General features: G+C 41.2%; 1 protein-coding gene across 2 annotated transcripts in view; it reads right to left on the minus strand.

Moving 5' to 3' along the window:
• Positions 1-482: 482 nt before the first annotated feature.
• LOC145350556 (protein SPEC3-like) overlaps positions 483-21,712 on the minus strand; it is a 47,431-nt gene continuing 26,201 nt past the window's right edge. The window contains exons 3-4 of one of the 2 annotated variants that reach the window (XR_013888221.1): positions 12,041-12,191; positions 483-551 (exon numbers count right to left, since the gene is read on the minus strand). Coding sequence is in view for 1 of the 2 variants with exons in the window: in XM_080199755.1 (XP_080055881.1) it covers positions 12,115-12,191 (77 nt within the window). In the remaining variant the exon portion in view is untranslated. Of the gene's footprint in view, positions 552-11,771; positions 12,192-21,712 lie in introns of those variants that run through there. The other variant, XM_080199755.1, reaches the window with a different exon arrangement.

The raw sequence follows: 21,712 nt of genomic DNA on the forward strand, positions 1-21,712 counted from the left end.
ACTTTGATTTGTTTTAAATAGACACAATTAAAATGGATATTGTCTTCCCTTTGGGCTTAAGGCTCGCTGTATTTGAGATATGTGTAGTTTTTTAATATTAATGTGAGCATCACACTATGTATAAGTTTCTGAGTTACTCTTATTAACTGGCACAAATTCATAATTGAACAGATGGGAGAAGATTAAGTCGGCAGGAGCAAGCAGCAAAAAAAAGCACCAATTTATGAAATTCAAAATGATGATTCAAAGATGAGTCAGCAACAAATATCAAGGTTAAAGTTTATTAGTCACAAGTAAGGCTTACATTAACACTGCAATGAAGTTGCTGTGGAATTCTCCTAGTCACCACAGTCTGACACCTGTTCAGGTCAATGCACCTAGCCAGCACGTCTTTCAGAATGTTGGAGGAAACTGGAGCACCCGGAGGAAACCCACACAGAATCGGGGAGAATGTGCTAACTCCACACAGATAGTGACCCAAACTGGGGATCGAACCTGGGTTCCTGGTGCTGTGAGGCAGCAATGCTAACCACTGTGCCACCATGCCACTCCTGCAAAGGAAAAAGAATTGCATTGCTCAAGAATATTTTTGGAAATCAGCTTTGGTAATGTTACAAACCACACTAATGTTAAATGTGAAGGTATCCTAAAAACCAGAAAGGTAACTTGGAATAATGGTTCATAATGGTGTTTTTTTGGTATTATGTGAGAAATGCTGTACAACCCAGTGAGGAAACAGTCCAGTCGTTATGTGAAGAACTAAGAAAAAAATAAAAACACACATGACAAGAAGAACTATAATATTCTATGACACATAAAGATACTGATTGCTACGCACACAATTTTACATGAAACTATCCCTTGGATCTTTTATCTGAGCTCTGAGACATCCCTTTTCCCAAACAACATCCAATAACAAATACATCAAACAAATAAATACCACAACCATGGTTAAGGTGGTTACATCTAGGAAAAAGTACTCTGGTTCAGCAAAGGTGGAAAATGGTGGCTTCTCATGAGAGACTACAGCTGCAACTTTCTGCAATTCTAATGTTAGCTGTTTCTCGTGCTTGTCTTCCTCGGGTTCTACAATTATACCATTTCTTTCCCTTTGATTTTATCACCTTGTGAAGTCAGATTTTGCCAGGTACATGTCAATTTCCTTATTTCTCCACTATGAAGTTACCACTTCCATAGCCCCATTGTTTACGCGAGGGACACATGTAAAATATTTATTTCCCAAAGATAGGCTAACTTACATCTCATCAGTTCTCCAGTCGCCTGCCTCTAATCAACTCCCTGCTTTGACTTTTTTAGAAACATAACAGTAGCCAATTTGGATTCTCCACTAAGCATTAGAATATAAGGAAGAGGAACAGGACTGGACTTGTGGCCCCATGAGTCTGCTTTGCTATTTACTATAATTATCACTAATCTACCCCAACTCTACTTTCCTGCACACTCCTCATGTAACTTGGTGAAAAATCTATTGATTCCTGCTTTAAATATAGTCAATGAGGACTGATGATTGGAAATTGACAAATCTATTGGAATTCTTTGAGGATGTAACTAGTAGACCAAGGCGAACCAGTGGATGTGCTTTATTTTGACTTTCCGTAGGTTTTTGACAAGGTCTCACATAGCAGATCACTAGTAAAGTTAAAGTGCATGGGATTGCAGGTAATGTCTTGATATGGATAGAAAGCTGTCTACAGACAGGACGCAAGGAGTTAGAATAAGTGGGTCTTTCTCTGATTGGCAGGCAGTGACTAGTGGAGTACCTCAGGGATCTGTGCTAGGACCCCAACTGTTCACATTATATATTAACGATATGGACAAGGAAACTAAATGTATTATCTCCAAATTTGCAGATGATAAAGTTAAGTGGGAGGATGAGCTGTGAGGAAGATGCAGAAATGCTTCAGTGTGATTTGGACAGGCTGAGTGAGTGGCATATGCATGACGGATGCAGTATAATGCGGATAGATACGAAGTTATCCACTTTGGTAGCCAAAATAGGAAGGCAGATTATTTGAATGAGTGTAAATTGAGAGAGGTGGATATTCAGAGAGACCCTTTGCGTCCTTATGCATCAGTTGCTGAAAATAAGCATGCAGGTACAGCAGGCAGTAAAGAAGGCAAATGGTATTTTGGCCTTCACAGTGAGAGGGTTTGAATACAGGATTAGGGATGTTTTACTACAATTGTATAGGGCATTGGTGAGGTCACCTGGAGTGTTGTGTGCAGTTTTGGAGACCTTAACTGAGGAAGAATGTTCTTGCTATAGAGGAGTGCAGCAAGGCTTTATCAGGCTGATTCCTGAGATTGCAGGACTGTCATATGAGGAGAGACTAATACGGTTGAGATTATATTCATTGGAGTTTAAAAAAGTGAGAAGGGATCTCATAGAAACTTACAAAATTCTAACAGGATTAGACAGGGTAGATTCAGAAAGACTATTCCTGATGTGGGGGAGTCCAGAACTAGGGTCACAGTTTGAGGATAAGGGGTAAATATTTTGGAACAGAGGTGAGGAGAAATTTCTTCACCCAGAGAGTGGTAAATTTGTGGAATTCACTACCACAGAAAGTAGTAATGTGATTTCAAGAAGGAATTCGATATAGCTTGAGGCTAAAGGGATCAAGGGATATGGAGGGGAAAGCGAGGTTGATATTGAATTTGATGACCATAATGAATGGTGGAGCAGGCTCGAGCAGGGCCTACCCCTGCTTTTATTTTCTAGATATGTTTTTATGTATGGATTTTTAATGTAATAAAACCGAGGAACATAATTAAGCTTGCATTGTCAAGGTATTTTTCTTAGAGCTGCTTTTAACAATGTTTTTTTCAATGTTGCTTCTAGGTGCGTAACTGTCTTTCTTTCCTTACCTAAATGCTGTCCCTTACACAACATGATAATTAAACTTAGGATTATCTTTTACAAAAATGCTGACAACATCCACTCTAACACACTACCAATTTTGATCTCTTTCTTGTCCTACCTGATTTTCTGTCCATTTTAATTATTAGACAGCAAATTGGATTAGCTGTGCTGCTCGCTACAGATGTTTATGTACTTCATATGTCAGGCAATCCAAATCTGAGACAATGTTTTAGGGAATGAGATGTTAAGGATGACAATATAATAATCATTTAAGTCTCTCTGATTGTAAGACTCGATTGGCCTCGAGGTAACGTGCCTGCAGATGGATATAAGGCTGAAACTGGCAGCCAGCAGACACAATAATGGAATACCTTAGTCCCTGGCCCTGTGAAGCAGCAGTGCCAGCCACTGTGCCACTTACCACTCACTGTACAGGCCAGATCAGGGAGGGGTGGCAGATTCCTTTATTGACTAACTTACTATCTCTTATGTATCTGGATGCCAGATTTACTTTTCAAACTAATCCATTTGATCATGCCAGCAGACAGGTGGTTATTAGCAAAGCATTGCTGGTACTTAATCTACACAATTTACACAGCATATGTAAGTTTTTCATTGCTGGTCTAACTCAGATTACGCCATCCACTAATGCAGGTACATTGATGAACTAATTGGATTTTAGTGACTATCCAGCTGTTGTTAATGATTATTTTCTCAAAGTCCATAAATTAGCAGAATTATTGAATTTAATTTCACAACTTGGATGGAATTATGAGCTCCTGACCCACTTGGCTGCTATATTTGATTTCTTGAGTTTGAATGTCTGCATTTGTCTTTCTTCAGCTGTTTAATGTTTGTCAAAAGCAGCCACCAATTAATACCAACAGATTAACACAGTTTCCAGCTCATTTCCAGTCTAATCTTTTTTAGGGCCCTTTTCCTTTATCCATGTCATGGAGTGCATTGCTGCGAAGGTTGTCCCCTGGAGTTAATTGCACTTATTTCCAACTGGCTTTGGTGCACAATTTTAATTTTTTTCCTTCAGATTTCGTTCTTCTCAAACACAGTCCTGGCAATAAATTGATGAATAGTCATGAATAAGTTATTCTTCCACCTCTGAAATCTAGGCTCAAATGCACCTCAAATATCTGGGACAAGAGCCTTTACTGGGCTCTGGGTCCTCCGTTCCAGAGGCGTGTATGTTTTCAAGCCAGCTTCTGGAGAGACAAGCTGGATTGTGACCCAAACTGACGATTTTGCTCAGTGGGCTCAAGGACAGCTAATCCGAAACAGGGAAGTGTAAAATAGTTCAATAAGATGTAAAGATTAAGTACCACTGTCAGCATAGAAAGAGACATCCTTACTCTGCAACAAGCTGGTAGGTAAAACATGGGTGTATGAAAGGGAGAATTTTGGTTTGATTTATTATTGTCACATATATTAGTGTACAGTTAAGAAATATTGTTTCTTGCATGCTACACAGACAAGGCATACTGTTTATAGTGAATAAAATGAGAGAGTGCAGAATAGTGTTACAGTCATTGCTAGGATGTAGCGAAAGATCAACTTAATGCAAAGCAGGTCCATTCAAAAGTCTGACGGCAGCAGGGAAGAAGCTGTTCTTGTGTCGGTTGGTACATGAGTCAGGCTTTTGTATCTTTTTCCTAATGGAAGAAGGTGGAAGAGAGTATGTCCGAGGTGCGTGGTGTCTTTAATTATACTGGCTGCGTTGCCCAGGCAGTGGGCAGTGTAGACAGAACCAATGGACGGGAAGCTGGTTTGCGCGATGGATTGGGCTACATTCAGGAAACTGTTCCATTTTCTAGTGTTGCTATCCCTAAACGTAAATATATCTAGAGTTATTTTCAAAGCATATCTCCAACACCTGAACATCACATCTTTAATGTGCATTCCAATCACTCGAACATTTTTATAATAGGGCACAGCTGATTAGGTAGGAAATTGCAATAAATTATATTCGGTGTGTGTTATCAAAAAAATTAAAGTCTGTGTCCAACATTCTTCTACATTTTTTCTTCAACTTACTACTCCACTGTTTATTTGAAAGAAAACAACTCACCAATTGTGCTGCTTTTTGGAACAGCAGTTTCAAATGTAATATGTTGGAGTTGAATTAACAGTGATGTCTGCGTACAATCTTTACTGTAGTACTTGAAGATTGGATGCAGAACACCAGATAGCTAACCTATTTGACAGACTATTGTTGTAAGCAGATATTTTAAGGTAATTCAGCAGAATTAAACAGTAACTACTAAGCGAAGCGCAGCAAAATCCATCTATTTCTTAAAGAATGAATCCCCTTCTCCCTGGTATTGTATTGTACTTATATCCTTTATAAAAAGCTATAGTATTTATAGATTGCATAGGACAAAAAAATCTCATTTGCAGTATTGATTTGCTTTCTTGTACATACTGTGCATTTGGTTTTAGTCAATTTCTCTAGTGCATGTAAACAAAGCATGCTGATTACAGGCTTGTATTTACGTCATGATTTTCAGGACCTCTGGACATCCCAGTGCTCTACATCGAGGTGCTTGTTGAAGTGTACTCACTGATGTAATTTTGGAAACAAGGCAACTGCAAGCAGCAATGAGATAACAAAATAATCTAGTTTAGTGACTTCTTTTGTAGGTTAAATGTCGGCTAGAACACAAATGAGACATAATTGTTCTTCTTTGGAATAGTGGCATGACCTTGCAGAACCAATTACATTGGCTTTGGGGCAGTAAACAATCAATTATGGAGATGAGCAGCTAATATGCACCAAGGGGTAAACATTTCTTTGGGCTCTGTTGTGTTCACCTGAAAAACTCAATGGGACGCAGGGTCTGACAGCACTTTAAAGCAACAAGAGTGTACTGAATATTACATCTCCCAAGCTAATAACGTAATTTTCCAACTAAGTGATGTCAGTATCCTCCCCTCCCCACTGAGAGTTGATATAAATTCAGCTGCACAGCATCCTGATCATTATTTTTATTGGTCAGAAAACCATAGACTCCCTCCAGTGCAGAAGGAGGCCGTTCAGCCCATCAAGCCTGCACCAACAACAATCCCACCCTATCCCTGTAACCTTACATATTTAGCCTGCTAATCCCCCCAAAACTAAGGTCAATTTAGCAAGGCCAATCAACCTAACCTGCACAACTTTGGAGCGTGGGAGGAAACCGGAGCACCCAGAGCAAACCCATGCAGACACTGGGAGAATGTGCAAACTCCACACAGTCACCCAACACTGGAATCGAATCTGGGTCCCTGGCACTGTGAGGCAGCAGTGCTAACCACTGTTCTCAAGAGTGGGCAACAAGCTCCAGTGGGAGCTTGATGACAAGAAAATTATGACAAAACAGTGACTCATGTTTGGTGCCAGGAGCCTTGATCATTATTTATGAATGAGGACCAGACAGTAAATGTTGATAGGATGTTTGATTACAACTGATGGGGGCACTCTGCTGAAATCAATCCTGTCTTTTCCCAACATTTATTTTGGCCTTCTCCAGTCTGACAATTACAGCATCCTCGCAATAAATTTTATTAAAGATTAATTATTTTCACATTACACATTCGTGTGACCTTGAGGATAATGTGGAAAATTTACTGAAAATCCGTGAGGAAAAACCTACCTCTTTGGATTTTCTATTAAAAAGTACTTGGTACATTTTTTTCCCCTTCTTTTTCTATATCTTACAAACAGTGCAGCATAATTTCTGTTGGAACACATCACTGTCTCAAAAATGTAATTTTTGGTTTGGCTGTAACATCATTGTGTTGAATGTGACATTCAGCTGTTCTCTTTTCCCAGTAACAAAGACAGTGCCACTGCAACAACAGATTCTGCACACATACTGTTCAGGCCATGCACTTATTGTCATAGCATAGTGGGCTGCACAGTCTCAGTCCTGGATTCTTGGGAAGCCTGTCACTGCATGAGCATTGAAGTATCCTGACATGCCAGAGGCAGCACAGTGGTTAACGCTGCTGCCTCACAGCACCAGGGACCCAGGATCGATTCCTAGCTTGGGTCACTGTCTGTGCGGAGTCTGCATGTTTTCCCTGTGTCTGCGTGGGTTTCCTCCCACAGTCTGAAAGACGTGCTGGTTAGGCGCATTGGCCATACTAAATTCCCCCTCAGTGTACCCGAACAGGCGCCAGTATATGGCCACTAGGGGATTTTTATAGTAACTTCATTGCAAGTCTGCTTGTGACACTAATAAAGGAACTTGAAAACGTCCTGTTCTATAATTCCAAATGCCAGAATGTGAGCAGGTGAGCACAAATCAGCCTGGACCAGTCCTTTAACAAAACAGACTAGAAAGCTCAAAGATAAAGGCAGAATACTGCAGGTGCTAGAATATGAAACAAAAACAAAAAATGCTGGAAAATCTCAGCAGGTCTGACAGCCTCTGTTTTGAGTCTGAAATGTTGGCTCTATTCTGCCTCCACAGATGCTGTCAGGCCTGCTGAGATTTTCCAGCATTTTCTGTTTTTGTTGTTGAGGTTGGAAAGCTCCTCTTGGTTCAAGGCTAAATTTCTCACTAACTCTTGTTCACTGCGACATATCAACAGCATTTTGTGAGGCTTCACTCAGTAGCTTGAGAGATTGTAAAACCCAGCACGCCTAATTTGTTGTGTATTTCACCATGCACAATGCAGTGGAGTTGCAGGAAACTACACAACTAATATGTGTGAAACTTATACAACAAAAGACCAAGCTCAGTGTCAGATTTTCATAAATTTGGGCAAGGCTCCATTGTGGCATTACCTATATATATAAAAAAAAGTGCAAGGCCTGCACACTGGTCTCCAGTAGAGCCAATTTATTATTTTTTGTCTGTTCTTTGATTTTGTTTGGAGTACTTGGTTATACATACATTGTCTGGGCTCTTTGACATGGACCTACTTCACAATTCCACTCCTGTACTGTAAACACTGTGAAAATACAAAACAATTGCTGCAATCATAATAACACCAGTGATGGCTTGGCTATGTCGACTTCAGTTCAGTTATAACCTGGATGTGGAGGACCACTTCATGATGCCACGTTACCTGTCCAAAGTGTGCATGTCTGCTTCAGTGCAGGTGCAGTGATAGATCCCCAACTCCTGATGGCCTGATAAATGGTTTTCATTTGGACATTAAGCTGTTTGGAATTTTAGTGCTGTTAGGTTAAAGAGTTATAGTAATTCAGGGATCTAGATTAATAAGCTGTTATATGGGAGTTCATATTCTGTGTATCCTCTGCCACCCTGGCCACCACAGCAATTCATGAATTTGAATTTTTTCTGGAAATTAAAAAGCTACTGATAGTTTTTAAAAATGACCATGAAGTTGTCTGATCATTGTAAAAAACCTAATTAATTCACTAATGTTCTTCAGCAAAGTCTACATGTGACTTCAGAGCCACAGGATGGGTGACTCTCAGTTGCTCTCTGAAGTTGAGAAGCCAGTCTGATATCAAACTTGTACAAAGAAGAAGGTGGCTCTTCACTGTCTCAAGGCATCCAAAGATGGTCAATGTGATCTTGCAGGTGATGCTCACACCCTGGGAATTAATTTTTCAAAGCCATATTGCTGATCACACGGCCAATAGGAATACAGGTAGACCCAATGCACCAACTATCAGTGCATACAATAATTCGGCATGCACTCAAATGGAGAATCAACATCAAATCACTCCCTTCTGTCATCCTGAGTTCAAGATGCAATATGCAACACCTCCTGCACTAACATGTCTAAAAGAAAAAGTCACAGCAGCCCACCCCCCTTCACCCCCATTTCCCCCATCCCTTGTTGCACTATATATGTTGACTTATGACATTACCTTCCATCTCCAAAGTCTTAGAACCGTAGTCACTTCCCAAACTTGTGCTGGATTTTCCCTGAACCCTGTGTTTGAATCCCTTTAATTGGTTTTCTGCCTTGCCACAGTACCAAAATAACTATCGAAAGCCACAGATGGCATCCTATATGACTGTGAGGCTAACTGTATTTCCTTGTCTTTCTCATCCTGTCTACAGCTGGCCTCACCATCTTCATCTAACTCCATTTATCATTATCCAGCTGCATGGAACTGTAGGCATCTGGTTTCTTTCTTATTCAACAGTAGCCAGAGTGTCTCCTGCAGTGGCTTCTCTTTCCACACCTGCATGGTTAACCTTTGGTGTTTCCCTAGGTTCTGTTCTTGGCATCCTGCTATTTCTCATCTACATTCTGACCCAGCCCCAGCTCAACGTTACCTTGTGACCCCTTCACTGCCTCAAAATCGCCAAGCAGCTTGTCTGACATTCAGAAATAGTTGGGCAGAAATTTCTCCAATCTAAACACTGAGAAAACTGAAACCACTATCTTCATTCCCTCTACAAACTCCATTCCCTAGCACTAACCGCATCATTCTCCCTGACAACTGAGATTAAACCTATCTGTTTACGGCCAATCAACTATCCACACCAAGACTGCCTACTCCCACCTCTTTAACATCGCCTGACTCCTGTCACAGCTATCTGCTACTGAAGCCTTCGCCTATATCTTTGTTCCCTCTAGATTTGACTATTCCAATGCACTCCTCCCTGACCTCCAAAATTCAACCCTCTGCTAGCCAAAACTTGGCTGCCCATGTCCCAACTCGCATAAAGTCACATTCACCCATCATCCCTATACTCATTCACCTATATCGGCTCATGCTTAAGGAATATCTCAGCTTTCAAGCTCTCATCTTTGTTTTAAAATCTGTCTAAGGCCCAGGCCTATCTTTATATCTGTAATCTCCTCCACAACCCTCCCAAAATATCTGCACTCATCTAATTTTGGCCTTTCCAGCATCCCTGATTTTAATTTCATTATCATTGCTCTCCATGTTTCCAGCTATCTTAATCCTAAACTCTAATTCTCTCCCTAAACCACTTGGCATCGCTACCTTTTTTACCTTCTTTAAGACACTCCTTAAACTCAGCTCATAGGCGAAGGCTTGACCAATCTGCCTGAATAACTCTCTATGTAGGATGTTGCCAAGTTGGTTTAGTAACACTTCTAATCTGTGAGTCTTCCTATGTTAATGACACTACATAAATACAAGTTGTGGTTGATGAAGATAAGCAATTGTGATTGCTTTACAGGGCTTTTCTCACATGTAGAAGTACAAAAGCAATGTTTAGGCAAACACTACTTTCAAATCAGACACCAAAGTGTTTTACATAATGATATTCAAAGTTAACATGCAAAATGCATTAATGCAAAATTTAGATGATTTAAAAGGTCATGATTAAAATGTTTAAAATTATTTGCATTTTTAATGGATACACAAATGACTACTGATCAATGCCAGATGTTACACAAGTATCAAGTTGGAACAAGTGCTGGCATTACAGCAGCAACATCAATTTTTAACCTTGCTTTTACTGCCATCTTAAGAAGGTAGTGACTCGTGATGAAATATAACCCTGCAGTTACTGGCAGGTTTCTGATATCTTGTCCAAGTAGCAGTTCATCATAGTTGATCTCCCAATAACGATGTCGGCAGGGTATTTGTGAGGAGTTATCTTTACTTCACCCAATGTCCACATGTACACTTCCTATCAAGCACCGTTGGATGCCAATCAGGAACAGGAAATCCAATTGCATCTTTTCCTTTTCCCTCGTGTGATGACACTTGTGTCAACTCTAGAACTCCAACTGTGATTGACTAATAAAATGAAGATTAAGGATTTAATTTGGGTCTTCTGAACACTCACAAAACCATTGGGATTTTTTTAATGTTTTGTCAACAAAACGTCCGCCTGATAAATAGTGCCAAGCGCTTTAATATGCCCCACCCTCAATCATTGCAATAAAAGTGAATAGAATAAATTAATAAGGCATTACTCTGAAGCAAGGATGCATGCACGCCTCAGAGTATGGACAGAGTATGAACAATTATCAACTACTGAGAGATCCAATACCACAGATGGTCAAAGGCTTGTCAAACAGATGGTTTCACATGAAACCAATGTCACGGAAGGAAAAACAAGCTGACAGTCAGTTCATTGTCTCCTCCTTTGTAAACTGAGAAACAATGGTGACAGAGTAGCAATCAGCAGAATTGAATAAATGGATCCAAATTCAAACTCTCCAACTCCCCTGAGTTCACAATGCCTTCCAAAAAAAGCACAGGAAATAATAATCACTAGGTTTGTGCTTCTGCTGAAGAGTAGAATTGACAAAGGGATATAAATTGGCTGTCTGGCTCCAAAGACATGCAAAGTATGTAGCTCAGTAAGACTTCCATAGGGAAGAGGGAATTGAAAAATGTCAACTATTCAAATCCAGATGGGATGACATCACCTAAAGAGAAAAATTTGCCTTTAGGCCCTGGCAGTGAAATGAGAACGAAATATGATCAGCAACATCTGTTAACTTTGGCTCAGTTGGAAGTAATCTTGCCACTGAGGCAGAAGGTTCAGCATTCAATTCCCACTCCAGAGATTTGAGCACCATGTCCAGTCTGATACAATAGTGTGGCATTGAGGGACTGCTGCTTGCTAAGGTTCTGTCTACTGATGAGATGTTCATCTGAGCCTCATCCTCCCTTCTTTTTGGTTGGGGGGGGGGGGTTGTTGGGAAAGATTCCACAACATTTTTTTCAAGAAAAGCAGAGAAATTCTCTTGATCAATATCGATCTTATGACCAATAGCATAGAGATAGATCATCTGGTCACTTGTTGCTGTTTATGGAACATTATTGTGTACAAAACAGAATGTTGTGTTTCCATCAATACAACATTGACTACACTTGAAAAGGGCTTAATACCCTTTGTGAAAGGAGCTATATGAATGCAAGTTCCTTCTTTAGCATTTAAGGGATTAGAAAACATAAATGCGGATTTCAAAAATGGAAAAGAAAACATGTTTTTATTTAAAATAAACATTATCAGTGGTAATTAAGCTCCTATTTACCTGGATACATTTGTCAATTTCAGACCCATAATATAATGCAATATATTAATATTCTAAAAAATTCCTCTACATCAAAAGATATCCCCTGCTATGAACTTGAAATGTCCATGTTTGTGCAGGTGATCTATCGCTTCGACACTAAGTGGAGCTGTCAATGTAAGCCGTGAACCCCTAATTTATAATAATTACTGAAGGTAGGTGGGTTACCTGATTCCTACTATGCCTTCTGCTGGTCAAACACTGAATAAAAGTCCAATTAATTGCATTTTACTGTCATTGATTCAAGAAGGAAGGAATACAGTTTCAGTTTTCGTCTCCATGGTAACAGCCCGTGCTTCTCCACCATCTCTCTGTTCATCTGCAGTAGAGAAAAAAATATGCAAAATTTGTCAGATGCTTTAACTTAATGAAACGCAAAAGCATAAAATCATACTAAAAAGTGTTTTGGATTTTAAATTGGGTATTCAAGTTGTGAAGGAGGTAATTATTTTGTTCTTGGAACTTGATGTTCACATTGAGTAGAAGATAAGCACAGTGCATAGCTAAACCTTTTCTACATTGCTTCAAATACTTGCCTCAACCATAGCCTAAGAAGGGAATGCCATATTGCACAAATGGATGCTTAAACCTTTTGAAAATTTCAACATAGCAACAAAATGATTAATGACAGACCGCTCAGAAAAGTAAAAGCCCATGGGTCCAAGGGAGAGTAGCAAGTTGGATCTAAAATTGGCTCAGTGACAGAAAGCAAAAAGTATGTACGACAGGTGTTTTTGAGCTTAAAGAACGTTTCCAGTGAGCTTTGTACGAGGCCCTTTGCTTTTTGTCGTATATATCAATGGTTTTAGATTTAAATGTAGGGAATCTGATTAATAAGATTTGCAGGTGATACTAAAATTGTCCATGTGATAAACAAAGATAGTAAGGAAGAAATTTTTACTCTGCAAGAAGATATGAATGTTTTCATAAAGTGGGCAGAAGTGTGACAAACTGAATTCAACGGAGAACTTTAGATATAAGGTAAGATTAGATCATTTAGTGTTCTTTTCTTTGGAACAGAGGAGTTTCAGGGAAAATTTAACTGAAAAGTTTTTTTTAAAGTTTATTTATTAGTCACAAGTAAGGCTTACATTTACACTGCAATGAAGTTACTGTGAAATTCCCCTAGTCTCCACACTCTGGTGCCTGGTCAGGTCAATGCACCTAACCAGCACATCTTTCAGACTGTGGGAGGAAACCAGAGCACCTAGAGGAAATCCACATGGAGATGGGGAGAATGTGCAAACTCCACATAGACAGTGACCTAAGCTGGGAATCGAACCCGGGTCCCTGGCGCTATGAGGCAACCACTGTGCCACTATGCCAAAATGGAGGCGCCTAGATAGACTGGTTAGGAAAGGCATATTTCTCTTAGTAGAGAGATCAATAACCAGCAATAATAGATTTAAAATGTACTGCAGAAGGTTTAGTTTGGGAGTTGAAAAATTATTTGCCCTATAGGCTGGTGTGGGTCTGGAACTCACTTTCAAAAATATGGTGCATGCAGAAAACCTTTTCACGTTTAAAAAGTACTTGGATATGCGCTTAAAGTGCTGTAAACTACAAGGATATGGACCAGAAAACAGTAAATGGGATGAGATTGGATAGATTTTTTTGTCAGCAGTAACACAAGGGCTGGATGCCTTCCTTCTAAAATTCCATAAAGTTCTACAATCAAAAACAATGTGATTAGCTTTCTTTATACACTGAATAAATCTTCCAATATGCCGACACATCAATCTGGTTTGGATTAGAAAACATTTAGAGATTGATCTTTGTCTCATTTAACCCTGTTTGCAATAACCCGTTTTGAAGTGGATAATTTAAACTGGATGAACCCAAAATGTACTCAGTTTGGATGGCTAACGGTGTTTTTTGATGTATGTTAAGAATCCCAAGTCTGGAAAAGTGCCTTTTCCAGTGTCCAAAGCCCAAAGCTGCTGTCCCATTTGTTACTTTTAACTATTTTGCTGGTTAGTTTAATCTAGAGAATACTTGATTGGATGATATACGGCAAAGCTATACCAGAGAGACTACTGCACCTTGTTTGCCACCGTGCATCAGTGTTGGAGGGAGTGTATGTTTAAGGTAGTGGATGAGGTGTCAATTGAGTGTACTGCATTGTCCTGGACACTCATAGAAATCATAGAAACCCTTCAGCACAGAAATAGACCATTCGGCCCATTGAGTCTGCACCAACTGCAATCCCACCTAGGCCCTACCGCCATATCCCTACATATTTACCCACTAATCCCTCTAACTACGCATCTCAGGACACTAAGGGTCAATTTTAGCATGGCCAATCAACCTAACATGCACATCTTTGGACTGTGGGAGGAAACTGGAGCTCCCGGAGGAAACCCACGCAGACACGAGGAGAATGTGCAAACTCCACACAGGCAGTGACCCAAGCCGGGAATCGAACCCAGGTCCCTGGAGCTGTGAAGCAGCAGTGCTAATCACTGCGCTACCGTGCCATCCCAAAGCTGTCAAGCTCCTTGAGCTTGTTGCAGTTGTACTCATCCAAGTAAGTGGAGAGTACTCCATCACACTCCTGACTTGTGCCTTGCAGATGGAAGACAGATTTTAGGAAGTCAGGAAGTGAGTTACACGTCACAAAATTCCTGGTCTGTGATCTGCTCTTGTAGCCACAGTACTTATATGGCTGGTCCAGTTCAGTTTCTGGTCAATAGCAAGCACCAATATGTTAATATGATGGGTGTTCAGCGATGGTAATGCCACTACCATCATTTACCATTGTTTTAGCAAAGCGTTTGATAAGGTTCCCCATGGTAGGCTACTGCAGAAAATACGGATGCGTGGGATTGAGGGTGATTTAGCAGTTTGGATCAGGAATTGGCTAGCTGATAGAAGACAGAGGGTGGTGGTTGATGGGATATACTCAACCTGGAGTTCAGTTACAAATGGTGTACCGCAGGGATCTGTTTTGGGGCTACTGCTGTTTGTCATTTTTATAAATGACCTAGATGAGGGTGTAGAAGGATGGGTTAGTAAATTTGCGGATGACAGTAAAGTCGGAGGAGTTGTAGACAGTGAGGATGGATGTTACAGTTTACAGAGGGACATAGATAAGCTGCAGAGCTGGGCTGAGAGGCGGCAAATGGAGTTTAATGCGGAAAAGTGTGAGGTGATTCACTTTGGTAAGAGTAACAGGAGTACAGAATATTGGGCTAATGGAAGGACTCTTGGTAGTGTCAATGAGTAGAGAGATCTCGGTGTACATGTGCATAGATCCCTGAAAGTTGGCACCCAGGTTGATAAGGTTGTTAAGAAGGCTTATGGTGTGTTAGCTTTTATTGGCGGAGGGATTGCATTTCGGAGCCATGAGATCATGTTGCAGCTGTACAAGACTCTGGTGTGGCCACACATGGAGTATTGTGTGCCGTTCTGGTCACCGCATTATAAGAAGGATGTGGAAGCATTGGAGAGGGAGCAGAGGATGCTTACCAGGATGTTGCCTGGTATGGTGGGAAGGTCTTATGAGGAAAGGCTGAGGGACTTGAGTTTGTTTTCGTTAGAGAGAAGAAGGTTAAGAGGTGACCTAATTGAGGCATACAAGATGATCAGAGGTTTAGGTAGGATGGACAGTGAGAGCCTTTTTCCTTGGATGGTTATGGCAAACACGAGGGGACAAAAATTGAGGGGTGATAATTATAGGACAGATGTCAGAGGTAGGTTCTTTACTCAGAGGGTAGTAAGGGCATGGAATGCCCTGCCTGCAGCGGTTGTGAACTCGCCAACTTTAAGGGCATTCAGATGGTCATTGGATAGGCATATGGATAATATTGGAATAGTTTAGGTTAGAGGGTCATTAGATTGGTCCCACAGGTCGGCGCAACATCGAGGGCTGAAGGGCCTGTACTGCACTGTAATGTTCTATGTTCTGTTAAATGTCAAGGGGAAATGGTTTGATTCTCTCTTGCTGGAGATCGTCATTTCCTGGCACTTGCGTGGCACAAGTGTTACTTGCCAATTATCAGCCCCAGCCTGAGAACATAAGAAATAGGAGCAGCAGTAGGCCATCTAGCCCTTTGAGCCTGCCCTGCCATTCAATAAGATCATGGCTGATCTGAAGTGGATAAGTTCCACTTTCCTGCTTTCTCCCCATAACCCTTAATTCCCTTGTCTGTCAAAAACCTATCTACCCATGACTTGAAAATATTTAGCGAGGTAGCCTCCACCACTTCAACGGGCAGAGAATTCCAGAGATTCACCACCCTTTGAGTGAAGAAGTTCCCCCTCAACTCCGTTCTAAACCGCCCCCCTTATCTTGAGGCTGTGCCCTCTAGTCCTGCTATCCTTTCTAAGCAGGAAGAATCTCTCTGCCTCTACCCTATCCATTCCTTTCATTATCTTATACATCTCTATAAGATCCCCCCTCATCCTTCTAAACTCCAGCGAGTACAGAAATAGATGAGTACAGTCTATTTAGTCTCTCTTCATAGTCCAACCCCCTCATCTCCGGTATCAACCTAGTGAGCCTCCTCTGCACTCCCTCCAAGGCCAAAATATCATTGCGCAAGTGCGGCGACCAAAACTGCACACAGTACTCCAGCTGCGGCCTCACCAGTACCTTGTGCAGACTGGATTTTTGCGACTCATGCACAAGGACCCCCAGGTCCCTCTGCACCGTAGCATGCTGCAGCTTTTCGCCCTTTAAATAGTAATCCCTCCTACTATTATTTCTGCCAAAGTGGATAACCTCACACTTGCTAACATTATACTCCATCTGCCAGGTCTTCGCCCACTTGCTCAGCCTATCCAGATCCACTCATCTTCGTGTCATCAGCAAATTTCATCACCCTACACTCAGCCCCCTCCCCCAGATCATCTACATAAATGGTAAATAGCTGAGGCCCCAGCACCGATCCCTGCGGCACTCCACTAGTCACCAACCGCCAATCAGAATAGCACCCATTGATACCAACTCTCTGCCTCCTATTAGACAACTAATCCTCTATCCACGCTAACACCTTACCCACAACTCCGTGCACCATGGAGTGTTGTGCGAGTCTTATAGACACAGGTTGTTTCAGTTTGAGGATTAGTGAATGGCGCTGTTCATTGCAAAATCAACCAACATCCCCAATTCTGACTTTATGATGGAGGGAAGTTCATTAATGAAACAGCTGAAGCTGGTTGGGCCATTGGACATTATCCTGAGGAACTTCTGCATTGATATCCTGGGGATTAGATGATTGACCTCCAACAACTTTTGTGTTGGGTATGACTGCCCCCCCAAACCACTTTGGAGAGTTTTCCCCCTGATTCCAACTGACTGCAGTTTTGCTAGGGCTCCTTGATGCCACACTTGATCAAATGCTCCCTAGATGTCAAGGGCAGTCACTCTCGCCTCACCTCTTGAATTCAGCTCTTTTGTCCATGTTTGGACGAAGGCTGTAAAGAGGTAAGGAGTTGGGTGGCACTGGTGGAACCCAAACTGAATGTCTGTGAGAGGTTATTGCTGAATAAGTGCCTCTTGATAGCACTGTAAACAGCAACATCCATCATTTTGTTAAGTAAACTGATGGGGTGATAATTGGCCGGGCTACATTTTTCCTGCTTTTAGTGACACAATTCTGGGACTCAAGAATGTATTAAGTTTTAGGAACGGTAAAAGAACCATTTGGCTCAAAAAATTGTGTCTTTCCCTAACTGATTTCAATCCCATCTTCTCACCACATGTCTTCATCTCATTATTCTCCACAAATATGTATTATTGTCCCAATTTATACTATATACACATCTCTGGCTTTCAATTGTAATATTTCACAAGGCTATTATTTTCATTGTGGGATTGTTCTTTACAAATTTCTTGTTTTCTCATAATTTCTAACAATTTTTTCCTAACCTTTGAACTTTGGAACAACTTGTTTTGGATCAACTTCATTAGACTTAGCCATAATTTTTAACACCTCTGTTACATCACCTCAAAGTTTCTTCTTTTCCAACAGGGATAAGGCTAATTCCCTGATCTCATAACTTAGAAACTTGGTTGTGCCATGCTGCACCCTCTCCTAAGTGACATTATTGTTTCTGCGATATTCATAGAGTCATGGAATCCCTACAGTGCAGAGAGACCAGTGGTCCATCAAGTCTGCATCAACAACATTCCCACCCTTACATTTAGGGGCAATTTTAGCATGGCCAGTTAACCTAACCCACACATCTTTGGAATGTGGGAGGAAACCGGAGCACCTGGAGGAAATCCATGCAAACATGGGGAGAATATGCAGACTCCACACAGGCAGTTACCTGAGGCCAGAATTGAGCCTGGGTTCCTGGCACTGTGAGGCAGCAGTGCTAGCCACTGTGCTGCCCACTGATTGTGACTGATACAGTACTCCAGGTAAGGCCTCATACACTTTCTTTGATTTACCCCAAAACCTAATTTTCTCTCTCATACCTGGCATATTCCTGATTTCAATTATTTTAGAAGCATAGAAATACAGAAGATAGGAGCAGGAGGAGGCCATTTGGCCCTTTGAGCCTGCTCTGCCATTCATCACAATCATGGCTTCATCCTGCTTTCTCCCCATAACATTTGATCCCATTTGTCCCAATTTTCTACCATTAACTCCCCCCTTAACTCTTTCATGGCTGTTCATTCAGTACATACTCCCTAGTCTGGTCTAATTATTGGATATGTTTCTATGTTGAAAGGCACATACTATCTCCTGGTGCAGTTTCCCAAAAGTTACATACCTTTCAGAATCATTTTAATATTTATCTTTCAAAGATATCCACATCGCTTGGATATACCCTACAAGTAATAGGGTCTTTCAGGAGGGAATCTCAAGTTGCAACTCTAACATCATTGCAGTTACGACTTCCCTATTTCACAACCGTTTTTGAACCACAGGAACAAATGGATTTCAAGATTAAAAAAAGAAGTTGCACAATACAACAAGAGTTGTGGAGTAATCACAGCTGTCTGCCTCTGTCTGTTGGTTTACAACAGACTTAGACATGACATGAGAAAACCTCTATGGTGCGAAGTTTTGGAAATCATGAGTTCTAAGTCATCTGCTCCTCCTGAGCATACTACAGTTACTACATTACTCATATACTATATCCCAAAGAGTTAATGTCTGAAGGAAATGCAAGACTAAAGTCTGATTGATGAAGAGAGCCCTCTCTTAAGTTTCTCCTAAATATGGGCCTCCTGTACACAGGTGTTGCACATGTGTAAAGCCCCTCTTTGTATTGTATGTGTTGGAATCTTTGGAAGGTATATCCATCTTCCCTGAGAAAGAACGGGCATGGACAAAACAAAAAGTGGAGGGTGATGAGGTGTGATGGAGGATCAGCCAATAAAGCCACCTCGTACATTCACACATCATGAATCCTGACTCTGAGTTCAGTTTGGACTGACGTGGTGAAGGAATTCACTCTCAGTCAATTGTGAAAAGTCCTACCTAGGGTGAGATTGGACAACGTCATCCAAGAAAGGCTGATAAGATTAAATAAAGCGGCTTTTATCATGAACCCAAACAGAAAATGCTGGAAAATCTCAGCAGGACTGACAGCATCTGTGGAGAGAGAATAGAGCCAACATTTCAAGTCTGGATCCAGACTTGAAACATTGGCTCTATTCTTTCACTACAGATGCTATCAAACCCTGCTGAGATTTTCCAGCATTTTCTGTTTATGTTTCAGATTCCAGCATCTGCAGTATTTTACCTTTGGCTTTTATAGTGGTTGTTTTAATGTCAATTCCAAGTTTGATTCCTGACACTTACCCTTTCTCCAGCAGAGTTTTATATGTGCTGTTCTTTCATGAGTCTATGCATCTGATGCTAGGTAGGAGATTGGCGATGGAGTGAGTATTGAAAATACCAAAGTGAAGTCAAAAATGCTTAGAAGATCAAGGAGTGATCCAATGGAGATGTTTAAAATGACTGAAGGAATTGACAGAGTAGATTTAGAGAAAATATTTCCTCAGGAGTGGGGTTGGGATCCCAAATTGGAATCATTCAGGAGTAATGTCAGGAAGAACAAATCTGGATCTTGAGGCTGGATCTAGTGAAAATTTCCAAAATGAGTTTGATTGATTTTAGTTAGGCAAGAGTACTAAGTTTAGGATGTAGACAAAACTGGGATAAAAATCATCCATTGAAAGGTGATGTAGGCTCAAGGTGCTGATTGATCTATTGCAATTCCTATATTCCTATGCAGGGGTCCTGGGATTAGAATGAAAGCAAGGCTGATGTAAAATTAATTAAACATTTTACGCAGTGCAGTTATAAGCCACATATCTCAGCAAGGTTCCAAATGTGAGCAGTAATCTGTACTGCAGGAGAATATTGGGAATATTGTTATTTGTCTCTACATACCTTAACTAAGGAAGGTGTTAAAAAACACTCTCTTGATAATTATCCAGGGATTCCTGCTGAAAATTGAACATATGCAGGCTTAGTGAACAAGTTTAGCTTCAGTTGGGTTCCCCTTGTGGATGAACAACTTACTCATTAAGAATTAGAACGGTCAGTTATTCAAGCTCCTAAGAGTATTGTTAGTGTACAAGACACCACACTTTCTAGTGGGAAGGAAAATGTAGGGAGTAGGTGGAATTCTTGCTGCGATAAATCCACAAACCCCAGCAGTTCACTTGCCATACATACTTGTGGTACGAGTTAATACTGGGAATTTTTGTTTTATAGCACCTAGGCTTTCCTACTTCAAGTGTTTCTCCAGTAATATCTGATGGAAAATGTGTGGATATTTGGTGAGAATTGGATTGTTCTGGGCTAAATCGTCCTCTGGAATAATCTGGCATAATTGATTGTTTAACCATGGAGCTGCTATCTGAGTTTTACAGAGATTTCACACTTCTCTTAGGAACTTAGGGACAGGAATAGGCCATTCAGCCCTTTGAGTCTGCATCATCATTTAATATGATCATGGCTGATCAGACGCCTCAATGCCTTTACATCCACTATCCCCATAACCCTTTATGTTTGGGGTGGCATAGCGGCATGGTGGTCAGCACTGCTGCCTCACAGCACCAGGGACCTGGGTTCAATTCCGGCCTCAGGTCACTGTCCGTGTGGAGTTAGCATGTTCTGTCTGCGTGGGTTTCCTCCAAATGCTCCAGTTTCCTCCCACAGTCCAAAGATGTGCGGGTTAGGTGAATTGGCTGTGTTAAATTGACCCTTGGTGTCAGGGGGACTGGCAGGGTAAATACATGGGGTTTCAGGAGAGGGCCTGGGGGGGATTGTTGTTGGTGCAGGCTTGATGGGCTGAATGGCCTCCTTTTGCACTGTGGGGATTCTATGTTTATTAGAACAAAGAACAAATACAGCACGGGAAACAGGCCCTTCGGCCCAATGAGCCCGCGCTGCCATTTTAACATTGAGTGCCCTCCTCTACCTATGACCTTTGTCTACGCCTATTGGGGAAGATTGAGGGAAGACTAATTTAGGGACAATTTGTTACACCAATCGGCCTAAGAGCATGTTTTTGGGGCGTGGGAGGAAACCGGAGCGCCCGGAGAAAACCCACGCAATCACGGGGAGAATGTGCAAACTCCCGCAGACACTGGCCCAAATCCATGCATCTGCACAGCAAACAGTGATAGTCACTGAGCTGTCACGTTGCCCATCAGATGATCCAGTTTAAGCGCACACTAACGACATGAAGCACTAGGCAACTCTTAATGTTAATTAGAAATATAAACATACTCTTTGACTGGGATTGGGCTTCTACAGCTCTCTAGAGTGAGAATTCCAAAGATTCACAACTCTCTATGTAAAGAAATTTCTCCTCATCTCAGTTCTAAGTGGCATCCCCCTTATTTTGAAATTGCCCCCTTGTTCT

The sequence above is a fragment of the Carcharhinus amblyrhynchos genome, chromosome 12 (assembly GCF_965287045.1).
Source record: "Carcharhinus amblyrhynchos chromosome 12, sCarAmb.v2.hapA, whole genome shotgun sequence".
In the NCBI taxonomy this organism is placed as follows: domain Eukaryota; kingdom Metazoa; phylum Chordata; class Chondrichthyes; order Carcharhiniformes; family Carcharhinidae; genus Carcharhinus; species Carcharhinus amblyrhynchos.